The sequence below is a fragment of the Oncorhynchus nerka genome, linkage group LG2 (genome assembly GCF_034236695.1).
Source record: "Oncorhynchus nerka isolate Pitt River linkage group LG2, Oner_Uvic_2.0, whole genome shotgun sequence".
Classification (NCBI taxonomy): Eukaryota; Metazoa; Chordata; class Actinopteri; order Salmoniformes; family Salmonidae; genus Oncorhynchus; species Oncorhynchus nerka.
The window spans coordinates 68,889,387-68,906,319 of NC_088397.1; the positions used below are offsets into that span (position 1 = coordinate 68,889,387).

At 42.1% G+C, this 16,933-nt stretch overlaps 1 protein-coding gene across 1 annotated transcript in view; it reads left to right on the plus strand.

The window, feature by feature from the left end:
* The window catches only part of LOC115140604 (uncharacterized), an 82,510-nt gene that overhangs the window by 62,833 nt on the left and 2,744 nt on the right, over nt 1–16,933 (plus strand). Inside the window, exons 65-84 of the mRNA XM_065021814.1 lie at nt 1,275–1,323; nt 4,672–4,761; nt 5,088–5,183; nt 5,379–5,450; nt 5,532–5,618; nt 5,919–6,065; nt 6,190–6,359; nt 6,474–6,612; nt 7,294–7,388; nt 7,519–7,660; nt 7,861–8,037; nt 8,839–8,921; nt 9,279–9,327; nt 9,477–9,566; nt 9,876–9,971; nt 10,525–10,596; nt 10,690–10,776; nt 13,607–13,753; nt 13,832–13,968; nt 14,227–14,358. Of these exons, the coding sequence (XP_064877886.1) occupies nt 1,275–1,323; nt 4,672–4,761; nt 5,088–5,183; nt 5,379–5,450; nt 5,532–5,618; nt 5,919–6,065; nt 6,190–6,359; nt 6,474–6,612; nt 7,294–7,388; nt 7,519–7,660; nt 7,861–8,037; nt 8,839–8,921; nt 9,279–9,327; nt 9,477–9,566; nt 9,876–9,971; nt 10,525–10,596; nt 10,690–10,776; nt 13,607–13,753; nt 13,832–13,968; nt 14,227–14,358 (2,157 nt within the window). The remainder of the gene's footprint in view (nt 1–1,274; nt 1,324–4,671; nt 4,762–5,087; nt 5,184–5,378; nt 5,451–5,531; nt 5,619–5,918; nt 6,066–6,189; nt 6,360–6,473; nt 6,613–7,293; nt 7,389–7,518; nt 7,661–7,860; nt 8,038–8,838; nt 8,922–9,278; nt 9,328–9,476; nt 9,567–9,875; nt 9,972–10,524; nt 10,597–10,689; nt 10,777–13,606; nt 13,754–13,831; nt 13,969–14,226; nt 14,359–16,933) is intronic.

Genomic DNA, 16,933 nt, shown 5'->3' on the forward strand with positions numbered 1-16,933 from the left:
CCTATTACCTGTATAGTGCACAACGTTTGACCAGAGTTGTATTTTGTATTTATTAAGAATCCCCATTAGCTGCTGCCAAGGCAACAGCTACTCTTCCTGATGTCCAGCAAAATTAAGGCAGTTATACATTTTAAAAACTTTACAATACATTCATAACAGATTTTACAACATATTAAGTGTGCGCCCTCAGGCCTCTACTCTACTACCACTTATCTATAACACAAAATCCATGTGTACATGTGTGTATAGTGCGTATGTTATTGTGTGTTTTTATGCATGTGTCTGTTTGTTGCTTCACAGTCCCCACAGTTCCGTAAGGTATATTTTGATCTGTTTTTTAAATCTAATTTTACTGCTGGCATGAGTTACTTGATGTGGAATTGAATTCCATGTAGTCATGGCTCTTGTGTAGTACTGTGCGCCACCCATAGTCTGTTTTGGACTTGGGGACTGTGAAGAGACCTCTGGTGGAATGTCTTGTGAGGTATACATGGGTGTCAAAGCTGTGTGCCAGTAGTTCAAAGAGACAGCTCGGTGCATTCAACCACCCCTCAAAGCCTGGCTCCTCTCTAGTTTTCTTCCTAGGTTCCTGCCTTTCTAAGGAGTTTTTCCTAGCCACTGTACTTCTACATCTGCATTGCTTGCTGTTTGAGGTTTTAGGCTGGGTTTCTGTATAGCACTTTGTGACATGATGTAAAAAGGGCTTTATAAATACATTTGATTGATTGATGTCAATACCTCTCACAAATACAAGTAGTGATGTAGTCAATCTCTCCTCCACTTTGAGCTAGGAGAGATTGACATTAATGTTAGCTCTCTGTGTTCATCCAAAGGCCAGCCATGCTGCCCTGTTCTGAGCCAATTGCAATTTTCCTAAGTCCCTCTTTATATCCTCCTTGTAATGCAAGCTTTGTTTCCAGAAGGTATCAAAATGGTCAATAAATGAGTTATATGGGCCCTGGTTAAAAGTAGTGCACTAAATAGGGAATAGGGTGATGTTTGGGACGCACTCAAAATAAGACTTACATTTTCATGCACTTTGGTCTCATGGTGGTTGAAATATAAGACATGGTTCTACTTTTCTACTTTCACATATCAAAGATATATATTTATAAAATGTTCACAAGAATGCAATTCCTTTTTGAAATGTTGCCAAAGCATCTGTTTTATGTGTGTGTGTGTGTGTGTGTGTGTGTGTGTGTGTGTGTGTGTGTGTGTGTGTGTGTGTGTGTGTGTGTGTGTGTGTGTGTGTGTGTGTGTGTTTGTTTTTGTAGGTTTATGATGAGGCTGAGTGATGTCATCAGTTCCCAGTACACAGACCAGGTGAGTCAGTGTATTGAGATATTTACTTCTCTTTCTAGCCTGACTTCCATGGGGCACTCCCATACCTTAAGGGAACATTTTGACATTCGCCATATGGTTAGTGAGACCGACCACATTGCGAATGTACGGTCCCTTACTAGACGTCCGAAAACGTTTGTAAAATTCGCGTCGGGCTGTGCGGCAGGGCCGGATCTTCCGGGAAGTCATCAAACTCTCTCTCTCGGACATTCGGTTTCCGTTTTATAAAATAATACAATTTTGGTCATTTTTCCTCTGTCCCGGTAAATCCCACAAGAGGCGAATGCAATCATATTGCAAATGTACAAAACATCACGAATCACGACGTGGCCTTATCTCCTAAACGGAAAATATTTTGAAGCCGAAACTTGGTGAGCAATAGGTTTGGCATAATGGGCAGTTGGCCCCGAACAAGATGGCGTCTAGGCCTCAACGGTTTTTGAGTTATGGCCATTTTTCTGGGATTAAAGGTCCAAAATGAAAATAGAGCCATAATTTTTCCGCTTCACGTCAACGTCAAGGAACCACCGGTGTCAATAAAAAAAAGAAACAGCCATTTATCTATCGTCATTTAAATTAAGAGAAATCGTACAATGTCAAATTGGCGATGTTCAAAAATAGTTTTTTTTTTTTTTAAACAGTTACGGATCCAGTTGCAGCGTGTTCATACAAATCTTTTTAAAGTGTGCTTCGGAGCTCTGTGAGATTTCTGTGATTTTCTGAAATAACACACACTCACTAAACCCTCCGTAAATAAGTCAGTTCTTAACATAAAGACTTAAAACTCAAAATTCTATAATTGCCTACCCCAAGGAGGATATTTGTTCACTTTCAGCTTCCTGTGTAAACCGGAAGTGCCTTAAAATGGTGTCACAGGTGCTGTTTCCAAGGGTTAAAAAGGTCAGATCTTTTCAAAACTTCATATGTGTGATTAGGCAACCCCCATGAACTGTAAGTCAGTAATTTCTCCCAACAGATGTCAAAGAAAAGCTCTCTCACACACACACATACACAAACACACAGCAAGGATGGAGTGACAAAGTGCCGTGCTTAAAGACACACAAAGCCTGCAATGGCATTTCCATATTCTCTAGGCCGTGCCGAGTTCAACGAGATGCCCCGCTTGACCGCAGCTCGCTCTGAGTGCAGCGACCGTGAAAAAAGTAGGCCCAAAATTAAGCCTGGCCCTAAATGTAATTTGCTTTTGGGTGACAGTGAGAGAACCGTTAGGGTGAGAAGCACAATTCGACCTCAGGTATGATCCTGAGGTCCTCCCGATCTGTGCAAGCCTAACCTTGACCATGTGGCATTTAACCTTTAACAGTAAAACAGGGTTTTTGATCTCACAGATTACAATGACATCTCTCCCCATAGGAATAAATTGCCTGCTCCTCTAAAGTCAACCTGAAGCCTATGTGGGTTATGAATGCCTTATGAACCTGTCTTCAATGACAGTCCATCAGGACACTATGAGGTCTATCTGTGTCGATTCTAAGCTTCCTGAAGCAACCGGAAGTGGTGAAAATCACCCTAAACGTGTTTTTCCATACCCAACCAGCAGTTTGTGATAAATAGTGCATTCAACCCTGTGTAAATCGGTCAGTTCTTAACGTAAACACTTAAAACTCAGGATTCTGTAAAGGCATACCCCAATGAGGATATGTGTTTACTTATAGCTTCCTGTGCCAACCGGAAGTCCCATAATTGGTGTCACAGGGCCTGTTTCGAAGGGTTAAAAAAGTCAGATCTTTCCAAAACTTGATATGTGTGATTAGGCAACCCCCATTAACTGTAAATCAGTCATTTCTCCCATTAAATTTCAAAGAAAAACTAAATCACAAACACACACACAGCTTGGAAGGAAGGATGTATTGGGGTGCGTAGAGACATACATTGCCTGCATTAGTTAACCTTGTTCGAACTATTAAAGAACCGTAAGTCGGACCGAGAAACAGCCTCGTACATTTGCAATAACTTTAATTCATTTTTGCATCATGAAAATTACGACATTTAGAAATGTCCCAGAGTCGCAAGACTGGGTGCAATGCGACCGCCTCGGCCCATATAGACGGACCCCAACGTTTCCGTCCGATATCTCATTCAAGGACCCCGTAGCAAGGCATGGAAAAAGTGGATTTTCAGCACGATTAGGGTCTTGCTCGGGCACCAAATGACCTATCGAGCTGAAACTTGGGATTCGGGGTGGCCTCAGCTAGGCCTACAGATAACATCAGAACTGGACCCGCAGCTAGAACGTAACTACGTGTTTTACATTTTTATTATGGTTTGAACAGAAGGGCGTTATGAATTTTGGGCCAGCTCTGAAGTATGTGATAGTTGGCTACTAAACGATTTGGAAAAAGTGGGTTTGGTGTCAGTTTGGTGTCAGAATGATATCTAATTGACTGATGGACGGTGACTTGCTGGTGACTATTGTCCATTTGCAATATGTTTAAACAGTGAGGTACCATCACCAAAGTGACATTCTGAAATCAACACAACAAGTGATGGAAAGGAACAACTATCACTGCCCGGCCATCCTGTGTTCATCAGGCCAGTCAATTTTGCATTTCTGCAGGATTTTTGAGCATGTCAAATTCGAGATGGTACATGGCAAATGGACATAACATCCTGATTTGGCATTTTCAAATCTTTCATATTGCATTTGGACATTTCTTATGCCATTTGGCCCAAAAAAAGTGACTTTTGACTTCCTATATTGCAAATGGACAAAACATGTGCCTTATGCACAAGTAAAAACACATTTAAAAAATATGATAATAAAAGTTGACAAAAGTATATTCTACAGTTCTTACACATGATTAATTGATTAAAAAAATCGAAAGAATTTCGAAAAACGGTCCAGAAAGCACTTTTTTAAGGGGGTGATAAGTTTTTCAAAATTTTACTTTTGGATGTTGACTTGTGTTACATTTGCAATATGAAAAACCACAGTGGAGCGCACTCGCCACCTGTTGGATTTTTTAAAGTGTTACACATGGCATTTGCCATATGGCATTTGCAATCAACTTTGAATGAAACGACGCCGAATTGAGTGGTATTGGATACCGTGTATATGGTTTGTCCAGTGCCAATGACTTCCCATTCATTTTTGTCCATTTCAGGGGGGTGTTCCCTTACTTTTATTACTTGCAGGCCTAATGTCAGGTCAAACTCCCTTTTATTACTTGCAGGCCTAATATCAGGTCAAGGCCATCATGTTGCTTCAATATAGCTTTTGATTGAGAGGCTAAGCTTAGCTTTATTTCCCCCTTTATTTTATTGTGCTACATGTGTAAACAGGCTATTGGGTATATTTCTCTATTCCAGTGGTACACTCTGAATGATGTGAAGTCAGGTCGTCTTCACCTGGTACTGGAATGGGTACCAACAGTATCACAACCAGACAGACTGAATAAGGTCAGTTCCACTCCTCCTTTTTTCAGTTTCTTCGTCTCTCATTTCTCAATCCAATTTTCTTTCACTATGCGTTTAGTTCAACAATTTCTCTCCTCCCTCCCTATCATACAATGACGTATTCCTAGAACTCTTTATGCAAAAGACCATAACCCATGAGGCATAAGATTTTACATGTTAGTCATTTATCCAGAGTGACTTTGAACCAGAGACCTTTCGGTTACTGGCCCAACGATCTTAACCGCTAGGCTACCTGACGCCCATAACAGAGCACAACATTATTATTGCAAGATGTGTTTCAAATGAACTATTTTCTCCCAATGTTCCAGGTGCTGCAGCTGCAGTCTCTCCAGGCCTACCAGAACAAGGCTGTTCCCTCTGCTGCTCTGCTCTTCGTCTACATGGACAGAGCCCACTCACTGCCCGTGAGTCACCTCTGCCCTTTCACCACTTCACCTCAGACACTGCCACTTTGAACATTTGAACTCTGGCTATGTGTTGTTGTCTAGTTTTGCAGCTGTGATATGGGTTATGCACAGATGTTGGTTTATTTTGTCTAGTTGCTCACAATCAGTGTTTGATTTTGACTGTTGTATCGTGTGGTCTCTGTGTGATCCTAGTTGAAGAAGAGTGGGAAGGAGCCAAAGGCTGGAGCTGAGCTTGTTCTGGGAGAGACAACGTATAGAACCAAGGTGAGGCAGTATCCTTAGAGCTGAAATGCATGACTTGTTATTGGATCTGCCGTGAAAGTCAACTTCTCTGTCTCTCTGAAGGTATGTGATCGTACCAACTCCCCCCAATGGGAAGAGGCTTTCTACTTCCTGGTTCGAGACCCCAGAGAGGAGATTCTCATAGTGAAGGTGAGAGTTCAGTCTGCTTCAGGATGGAGTCACTAAACATGGATAATGTTTAATTAAAACATAATGTCACTCACTGTAAACATCTTGCACAGTCTCTGTTAAATGCAATTCATCCACACAAATCTCCCGACAGGGATATAAACCAATTTGTGCACAAAATTTGAGAGAAGTAAGCTTTTTGTGCGTATGGACATTTTCGGGGCTCTTTTATTTCAGCTCTTGAAACATGGAACCAACACTTTACATGTTGCCTTTATGTTTATGTTCAGTGTAATTCCCTCTTTATTTATCTTTCTCTAGCTCTCCAGTGCTTGGGATCAGGCGATGGGTTCTCTGGTGGTACCAGTCAGAGAGCTGCTGTCAGAACCAGATCTGGTCCTGGATCAGTGGCTGAGTCTGGATGGAGCCTCACCTGACAGTCAGATTCTACTGAGGGCTGAGCTTAAGGTGAGACACATTCACAAACATGTACCAACAATCAACGTTTTGGAGTGTGGGACAAAATGTGCACAGCCTATACAAAGCGCCGCATTATGTACTTTAACCGCACTCTCCATGTTTTTGTTCACAGATCCTGAACTCGAAGATGACTGAGGGTGTTGGGGTACCACAAGGCTCTGCCTCAGGTCCAGAAATGATTATGAGTGGGAGTTACAGTGAGGAGAAGGAACAAATTACCATTGAGCAGCCAGTTACTGCAACAATTGGGGAGAAGCAACACAGTGAGGTGCCCTCTGAGGAGTGAGTTTTTGGCCCTTCCCAATATTAAAATAGTTCAATTGCAGTTATACATTTATTGCAAATTGTATGCAAATGATAAAACCCTTAAGTATATGTCTCTCTGTGTGTTTTCAGATCTGTTGCAGTCTCCAGCCAACCCTCTATCTCTGAACCTGAGGAAGCAGAGGTGGTCTTTGAGGTCCCCAAAGAAGACCCCAGTCCTCCTGAGACACTCCCACCACACACCACCCCTGACCCCAGCTTTGATACTGAGGTGGGATACAGTGTATGGGTGTCTCTGTATGCGTAATCCCTCGTGGGCAGATTCTGCATGTAGACTGAAAAATCAGTTTAGCCATAATGGTATATGTGAGATAACGAGCAGCAGTAGTTCCAGTCTTTGGGTTTTTGTCACTGGTTATTTGGACATATCAGGATTTGGCGAAGGCAGTGCTTAAACAGCTTTACTTCGAGTGCTTCATGCGTTTGCCCACATGGAATTGGAAGGGGGGGGGTGCCTTGGCTGACAGTTTCCTTTTGTAAGGGTGTGGACTTAGAAAACTGCCAGATCACTCCATTTTTAACACATATAGACCCAGTAGTTAATTCACGCCGATTACCAAATTATGCAAGATTTTATTTCTGTGTTAACAGTTAGCCGAGCGGCAGGTAACCTAGCAGTTAAGAGCGTTGGGTCAGTAACCGATAGGTCGCTGGTTCGGACCCCTGAAATGACTAGGTGAAATATTTGTTGATGTGCCCTTAAGCAAGGCACTTAACCCTAATTTCTCCTGCAAGTCGCTCTGGATAAGAGCATCTGCTAAATACCAACAACAAAAAAACAATAATTGATGTATTCATGAGACATGTTATAATTGGTTTTGATAGGAATTGCATGGCAGGGGAAAAGGATTGACTGCAGGTGTAAGCATTGGAATGTGTTTTTGACCAACAGATAGAGGAGCCAGAAGAAACTGAGGAACCTATCACCCAACTGTCAGTCACAGCAGACACTGAGGAGCTCCAACCCTGGCAGGGACCAACGGCAGGGTGAGCTCCATTCAACAACAGATCCACAGAGCTTTGCATGTACACTGACTTTGCATTGATAATCTTCAGTGTGGGAAGCAGCTATCAACATGCTGTGTGTGTGTGTGTGTGTTCCTTTATGAATATTCAGATCTGTTACAGAGGACATTGCCAGAGCTACAGTGTCTAGCCTTCCTTCTGTGTCTGTACCTGAGGAAGCTGAGGTCATGCCTGATGTCATCCCTGAAACACGCCCTCCTCACACTACCCCTCACCCAAGTTTTGGCACTGAGGTGGGTGCTTTACTGAAGGGACTATAAAAATGATTTATACTACCAAGAACAAAAGTTCAAATTGAATAAAAAATATCTCAAGACCTTATATTGTTTGTATTTTGAGCGTCTGCTAAATGACTTAAATGTTAAATGTTAATGCTAGGATGCCTTCAAAAAGGTTATAGTGTGCCACTGCAGTTCTGTTGTTTGTCCTGTAGGGGGTGCTGAGAATCCATGTACTGGAGGCCCAGGATCTGGTTGCCATGGATAAGCTGATGGGGGGCCTGAAGAAGGGCAAGAGTGACCCCTATGTCAAGATCAATATCGGAGTGGTCAAGTTTAAGAGTCATGTGATCAAGGAGAACCTCAACCCCACCTGGAACGAGATGTTTGAGGTATGGAGGGACTTGTAGTTTATTCAATTAATCTCTGTCGGCTGTTGGAACTGTGTGCCCATTTAGATGAGCGGTAAAAGGGATTGTGCTGTACTGAAGAAAGTAAAAGCAATGCGTGTTAGGACAGACTTTTGATCTTTTTTACAATTACTGTATTTGGAGGGCTTCTCTCATGTAAGAATATATCTGAGACATCTAGAAGTGTGTGCCTTTGCTACCTTTAAATAAAAAAATAAAATACATTTTACCCCCTTTTCACCCCAATTTCGTGGTATCCAATTGTTAGTAATTACTATCTTGTCTCATTGCTACAACTCCCGTACGGGCTCAGGAGAGATGAAGATCGAAAGCCATGCGTCCTCCGAAACACAACCCAACTAAGCCGCACTACTTCTTAACACAGCGCGCCTCCAACCCGAAGCCAGCCGCACCAATGTGTCGGAGGAAACACTGTGCACCTGGCGACCTTGGTTAGCGCGCACTGCGCCCGGCCCGCCACAGGAGTTGCTGGTGCGCGATGAGACAAGGATATCCCTACCGGCCAAACCCTCCCTAACCCGGACGATGCTAGGCCAATTGTGTGTCGCCCCACCGACCTCCTGGTCGCGGCCGGCTGCGACAGAGCCTGGGTCCGAACCCAGAGTCTCTGGTGGCACAGCTAGCGCTGCGATGCAGTGCCCTAGACCACTGTGCCACCCGGGAGGACCTTTGCTAGCTTTCTGCCTTAATAACATGTAATAGTATTATTTATGTGTAGTTTTGTTGTTATCGATCTTCCCTGACATATGTGTGTTTCCCCAGACGGTGCTGAACCCCCAGGCTGGTCAGGAGGTCCAGGTAGAGCTGTATGATAAAGACATGGATGCGGATGACTTCCTGGGAAGGTGTGTTGTAAACTAGCCCAACTATACACCATTTAATCAGTAACCTGCTATTGATAGTTTAGGACTATGTCCCCAAGGGCACCTTATTCCCTATATAGCGCACAACTTTTGACCAGAATCCTGTGGTCCCTAGTCAAAATTGGTGCACTAAATATGGAATAGGGTGCTATTTGGAATGCACACAAGATAAGAGTTACAGTTTCATGCACTTTGGTCTCATGGTGGATGAAATGGTTGAAATGTAGGACATCGTTCTACTTTTCTACTTTCACATATCAAATATATAAATGGTCAAAAGAATACAATACCTTTTTGGAGAGTTGCCAAAGCATCTGCTTTGTGTGTGTGTGTGTGCAGGTTTATGATGAGGCTGAGTGATGTCATCAGTTCCCAGTACACAGACCAGGTGAGTCAATGTATTGAGATATTTACTTCTCTTTCTAGCCTGACTTCCATGTGAGGTCATTACTGTTGTCACAGCTTTGCTTTATTTTCCATCTTTATTTTATTGTGCCTCATTTGTTAACAGCCTATGGGTATATTTCTGTGTTCCAGTGGTACACTCTGAATGATGTGAAGTCAGGTCGTCTTCACCTGGTACTGGAGTGGGTACCAACAGTATCACAACCAGACAGACTGGATCAGGTCAGTTCTTCCTGTTTCAGTTTCTTCTGTCTCTCCGTCTCTCGCTTTCCCTGTTATCTTTTCTTTCACTGAGTTTGATTTAACCCTCTCTTGCCTCCCCCTATTACTCTCTCTCATACAATCATCCTATGACATATTCATACTGTTTACATAAGGAAGTCTTCCTGCATCCAGAATGCAGTTGACTCAAATTACATAACTCATATGAGGCTTTTGTATTTATTAGGGACCCCCACCCCACTTAACAATTAAATAGCACATCATTAGGTTGAAAGATGTAATTTTAACTCCTGGCTCCCCATGCTCCAGGTGCTGCAGCTACAGTCTCTCCAGTCCTACCAGAACAAGGCTGTTCCCTCTGCTGCTCTGCTATTCGTCTACATGGACAGAGCCCACTCACTGCCTGTGAGTCACCTTTCACTTTTCACCTCTGATGTTGTCATGTTACCATGATCTTTATAGCCTACTGTTGTCTGATGTTTGTGATAAACTGAGATGATTCGCGTAGTTGTTTCCTTTGGTAATTGTAAGTCTGTGCACACTTGTTCTCTTGTGTTGTGTAGTTTATTTCATTGGTGAGATATGACCTCAGTGTTATAGATGCAATATGCAGAAATCGCTCTGGCAAATCCTGGTTGCTAAAATTCAAAGAATTAGACTAATTTCAGTTTGTGACTAAACAAGCAATGTATAGTGTAAAGAATCATTGAACCATCTAAACTGCTGTGAAATATATTTTCAGTTGTCTGAATCTGGTGACTGAAACTTATGATCGGGAAGTATAGAAATAGTTCATAGAACAGATCTACTGCTTCTTAGACTTGCTTTCAATGAGAATGACAACCATATAACTCACATCTCTAAAAAGTTACATATTGCAGCTTTAATTGTCTTATGATCAAGATTTGATGGTATCATATTATGTCACTGAGTTACCCATAGTGACATGTGTTTGTAGATGAAGAAGAGTGGGAAGGAGCCAAAGGCTGGAGCTGAGCTTGTTCTGGGAGAGACAACATATAGAACAAAGGTGAGGTTCTCATCTTACAAGATCATGCTTGTAATTTGTCTTAGATTGACCAAATAACATCTCTTTTTCCCTATCTCCTCGATCTCTCTGAAGGTGTGTGATCGCACCAACTCCCCCCAGTGGGATGAGGCTTTCTACTTTCTGGTTCGTGATCCCAAAGAAGAGATGCTCATAGTGAAGGTGAGAGGTTGTTTATTTGTGATTGCAAGCACTTTGCCTCCTGTTTTATTACTGATTTAACACACAATACGATTTCTTTATTGTCCACCCATGTGGAAGTGTTGTTCAAGTCAGCACATCAGTGTTAATTTTGTCAACAATAACTATGATGAAAAAACGAACCATTTTTCCTGACTAAAACTAAACTCAGCAAAAAAAGAAACGTCCTCTCACTGTCAACTGTGTTTATTTTCAGGAAACGTAACGTGTAAATATTTGTATGAACATAACAAGATTCAACAACTGAGACAAACTGAACAAGTTCCACAGACATGTGACTAACAGAAATGGAATGGGGGGGGGTCAAAATAAAAAGTAACAGTCACTATCTGGTGTGGCCACCAGCTGCATTAAGTACTGCAGTGCATCTCCTCCTCATGGACTACACCAGATTTGCCAGTTCTTTCTGTGAGATGTTACCCCACTCTTCCACCAAGGCACCTGGGATTGAGATCTGGGCTCTTCGCTGGCCATGGCAGAACACTGACATTCCTGTCTTGCAGGAACTCACTCACAGAACGAGCAGTATGGCTGGTGGCTTGTCATGATGGAGGGTCATGTCAGGATGAGCCTGCAGGAAGGGTACCACATGAGGGAGGAGGATGTCTTCTCTGTAACGCACAGCATTGAGATTGCCTGCAATGACAACAAGCTCAGTCCGATGATGCTGTGACACACTGCCCCAGACCATGACGGACCCTCAACCACCAAATCGCTCCCGCTCCAGAGTACAGGCCTCGGTGTAACACTCATTCCTTCGATGATAAACGCAAATCCGACCATCACCCCTGGTGAGACAAAACCGCGACTTGTCAGTGAAGAGCACTTTTTGCCAGTCCTGTCTGGTCCAGCGACGGTGGGTTTGTGCCCATAGGCGACGTTGTTGCCGTTGAGGTCTGGTGAGGACCTGCCTTTACAACAGGCCTACAAGCCTTCAGTCCAGCCTCTCTCAGCCTATAGTGGACAGTGTGAGGACTAATGGAGGGATTGTGCTTTCCTGGTGTAACTCGGGCAGTTGTTGCCATCCTGTACCTGTCCCGCAGGTGTGATGTTTGGATGTACCGATCCTGTGCAGGTGTTGTTACACGTGGTCTGCCACTGCGAGGACGATCAGCTGTCCGTCCTGTCTCCCTGTAGCGCTGTCTTAGGCGTCTCACAGTACTTACATTGCAATTCATTGCCCTGGCCACATCTGCAGTCCTCATGCGTCCTTGCAGCATGCCTAAGGCCTAAGGCACGTTCACACAGATGAGCAGGGACCCTGGGCATATTTCTTTTTGTGTTTTTCAGTCAGTAGAAAGGCCTCTTTAGTGTCCTAAGTTTTCACAACTGTGACCTTAATTGCCTACCGCCTGTAAGCTGTTAGTGTCTTAACGACCGTTTCACAGGTGCATGCGCATTAATTGTTTGTGGTTCATTGAACAAGCATGGGAAATAGTGTTTAAACCCTTTACAATGAAGATCTGTTAAATCATTTGGATTTTTACGAATTATCTTTAGACAGGGTCCTGAAAAAGGTCTGTTTCATAACAAGCCGAGATGCCCTGGAAAACTATTACAAATTACTCTTAATTTTTGTTGACGATCAAAATTACACGTGAGACTGACATTTTATTTGTCATGACATTCGGACCGCAGTAAGAGAGAGAGTAAACATTACATTCTCTGGCAACAGCTCAGGTGGACAATCCTGCTGTCAGCATGACAATTGCATGCTCCCTCAAAAGTTGAGATCTGTGGCATTGTGTTGTGTGACAAAACTGCACATTTTAGAGGGGCCTTTTATTGTCCCCAGCACAAGGTGCACCTGTGTAATGATCGTGCTGTTGAATCAGCTTCTTGATATGCCACATCTGTCTGGTGGATGGATTATCTTGGCAAAGGAGAAATGCTCACTAACAGTGAAGTACACACATTTGAGAGAAATAAGGTTTTTGTGTGTATGGAAAACTGTTGGCATCTTTTATTTCAGCTCATGAAATATAAGACCAACACTTTCCATGTTTTATTCCGTATAGTTGGTTAGTTACAAGTCAAGTTTCCTTTCATTGGCAGAATTTACATCTTTCAGTTGCGCGGTCCTATGGGAAAAATAATATTAGGAGTCAGATTTATGTCTCATTCGACCACATAGTATTTTGCCATAGCTCAGAGTCTGTCATGTGCCTTTTTCTCAGGAGTGGTTTCCTTCTGGCCACACTCCCATAAAGCTCAGATTGGTGAAATGCTGTTGAGACTTGTCCTTCTGGCAGGTTCTCCCATCTCAGCCATGGAATTCTGTAGTTTCAGAGTGGTCATTGGGTTCTTGGTCACCTCCCTTGCCCAGTTGCTCAGTTTGGTCGGACGGCCAGCTCTAGGCATAGGCAGAGTCTGGGTACTTCCATATTTTTTCCATTACCCAATGATGGATGCAACTGAGCTCAATTTGGAGTGTCATTGCAAAGGCGTGTGAATACTTATGTATTTCATTTTCAATAAATTTGCTAACATTTCTTAAAACATGGGGATAGTAGGCCTAGTTGCACAAGGCTATCTGAATGTGCACATGATGGAAGTTAGTGGTAGGCTAAATATTCATTATGTAATAGGAAAAAAATGCACAGACTATTCTGTGACTAAAATAGCTATGTCTAAAACGAGACAAACATTTTCCAGTTTTAGTTGACTGATAACTGAAACTAACAAAGGATGAAATGACTACATAATATCTGTCAAAATTAACACTGCAGCATATTACAGATTGAGAAACTAAAGTATGTCTATTGTCAATGACCCATCTCTCTACATGCAGCTCTCCAGTGCTTGGGATCAGGCGATGGGCTCTCTGGTGGTACCAGTCAGAGAGCTGCTGTCACAACCAGATCTGGTCCTGGATCAGTGGCTGAGTCTGGATGGAGCCTCACCTGACAGTCAGATTCTACTGAGGGCTGAACTCAAGGTTACACACAGACACACACTTCTATAACCTCAATTGTTTTTGTTGAAATGACTACTTACGAAATGTATCTTTCAACAGATTCTGGAATCTAAAATGGTGGACCTGATAGGTCATGGAATTCTTCCGTGTGCTGCAGGAAACTGTGGGCAGGTGAAGCTGTCTCTCTCCTATGCCTCAAAGAAGAAGAAACTGACCATCACAGTCCACGCCTGCAGGTTTGCATCATTCATATCTCCACCATGTCATATAGCAAGAGCCCAGAGTTTGTTAGGTGATATGATGGTCAGCAAAAACTACTGCCCCTTACATATAGCATAGCTTTAAACTCATTACTAAAGAAGGGGTCCCTTCCTGTAATGATATCCCTATCATACATTTAAAAAAAAATCCTCATACTGTACCTCTTTCTCTTACCTTACCAATTGACAAGACTTTTTAAGGCCATGGATCACATGTTATGCGTTTGTGTATAGGGATCTGGAGTCGCCCAGTAAAGACGGTCTAGACACCTACGTCTCCCTCATGCTGCTGCCCGACAAAAACAAGGCCACCAAGAGGAAGACAAGCATCAAGAAGAGAGACCTCAACCCAGAATATAACGAAAGGTGTGTGATGTTATCAGCATTGGTGTGTGTGTGTCAGGGTTTCCGTTAGGAAAATGCGGCGCACGACAAGCGACAGAGGATTTTCATTTATTGGACTTTTGAGAAATTGACCGGTCATCGATATGCATTGGGTGCATTGAGTGCATATCCCAGGGCGTCCACTCTCTCAGCCAGCACCGTCAATAAACAAGGGCCAAGTGAGCCACATTTACATGTCCTTAAAAACAGCCTATAACAAAATTGCCAAAATACAATTCCTTGTGTTTCGATGTGTAGCATATACAATCTATATTGCCTTATTCGTTTTTATTTTCCTAAAACAATAATTGTCCACCTCACAGTTCAGCTGTACGATAGAGATAAATATGCCGGTGGCTACGACACCGACATGCTTTTCTTTATCCTTGTCAGATAGGCTTCTGCTATACAGATATAGGTGTACAGAAAGACGCTAATTCGTACATTTTCTATAAAGATAAACATTATGTTGTTAGATTATAGGAGTAACACTGGTAGACCTAAAACATTCATCACCTCAAGATCAACTGTCGAAGTCAGTTGGAGCGCCAGTATACACTGCCTTTATATCAACAGGCTAATAGCCACACCAAACCTTAACAAAAGTTTCTAAACTTTATTAGGGTAAAATAAATAGTAAGTCAAGCAATTGTTTACAGGGAAAATACGAGCAGGATATTATATTGCGGCAAACATTACAATTGGAACTTAATTTGGTCAAAGAAAATGTCTCAACAGAATGAAACAAAACATGTTTTGTATATTTAAAGAACTGGTTTAGATAGTAAATAGGCCTACAATAATAAAAATGTAATTAAAAAAGTTAAAAATGGCATCCTACCTGCATAGTGAATTGCACAGTAGCCTGCAATTTAGACACACCAACGTTCTTCTCATTTTTATCCACTACAACATGAAAACTTGTCCATTCGGAGGACTTTCCCCTTGTAGGCTTTTCACTATAGGCATACTCTCTACCTTTTGTTTTATTTCAATGAGGAAGGCCTCCATCTTCGCAATCAACAGTAACCCAAGGCTTCTCTCTCACTGTCTCATCAGCAGCGCGCATGTAAGGCAACATGCAAGGAGTGAGAGAATAGTGCTGAGAACAGTGCTGAGAACAGTGCTGAGAACAGTGCTGAGAACAGTGCCTTCAGAAAGTATTGAGTTACAGCCTGAGTTGAAAATTGATCCAATTGAGATATGAAAAATACCCCATAATGTCAAAGTGGAATTTTTGAAATTAATTGAAAATTAAAAGCTGAAATGTCTTGAGTCCATAAGTACTCAACCCCTTTGTTATGGCAAGCCTAAATAAGTTCAGGAGTAAACATGTGCTTAACAAGTCATATAATAAATTGCGTGGACTCACTCTGTGCAATAAGTGTTTAACATGATTTTTGAATGACTACCTCATCTCTGTACCCCACACATATAATTATCTGTAAGGTCCCTCTGTTGAGCAGTTATTTTCAAACACAGATTCAACCACAAAGACAAGGGAGGTTTTCCAAATGCCTCGCAAAGAAGGGCACCTATTGGTAGATTATAAACAAACATTGAATATCCCTTTGAGCATTGTGAAGTTATTGATAACACTTTGGATGGTGTATCAATACACTCAGTCACTACAAGGATACCTGCATCCTTTCTAACTCAGTTGCCGGAGAGGATGGAAACCGCTCAGGGATTTCACAATAAGGTCAATGGTGACTTTAAAATAGTTAATGGCTGTGATTGGAAAAAACTGAGAATGGATAAACATTGTAGTTACTCCACAATACTAACCTAATTGACAGTGAAAAGAAGAAAGCCTGTACAGAATACAAATATTCAAAAACATGCATCTTGTTTGCAATAAGATACTAAATTAACCTGCAAAGTAATTACGTTTATGTCCTGAATAAAAAGTGGTATGTTTGGGGCAAACACAACACATCACTGAGTACCACTTTTCATATTTTCAAGCATGGCTGGATCATGTTATGGGTGTTTATTTTTTTATTTAACTATGAAAGTCAGTTAAGAACAAATTATTATTTTCAATGAAGGAACAGTGGGTTAACTGCCTGGTCAGGTGCAGAACGACAGATTTGTACCTTGTCAGCTCAGGGATTTAACCACTAGGCTACTCTGCCGCCCCGCTTGCCATTGGCAAGGACTAGGGATTTTTTTAATGATAAAACAAAATGGAATAGAGATAAACACAGGCAAAATCCTAGAGGAAAACCTGGTTCACTCTGCTTTCCAACAGACACTGGGAGACAAATTCACCTTTCAGCAGGAAAATAACCTAAAACAAGGCCAAATATACCCTGGAGTTGCTTACCAAGATGACATTGAATGTTCCTGAGGGGTCTAGTTACAGTTTTGACTTAAATCTTCTTGAAACTCTATGGCAAGACTTGAAAATGGCTGTCTAGCAATGATCAATAACCAACTTGACAGAGCTTGAAGAAATGTTAAAATAATAATGTGCAAAGCATAACTCTGGGTCTCGAACTGCTTTGCTTTATCTTGGCCAGGTCGCAATTGTAAATGAGAACTTGTTCTCAAC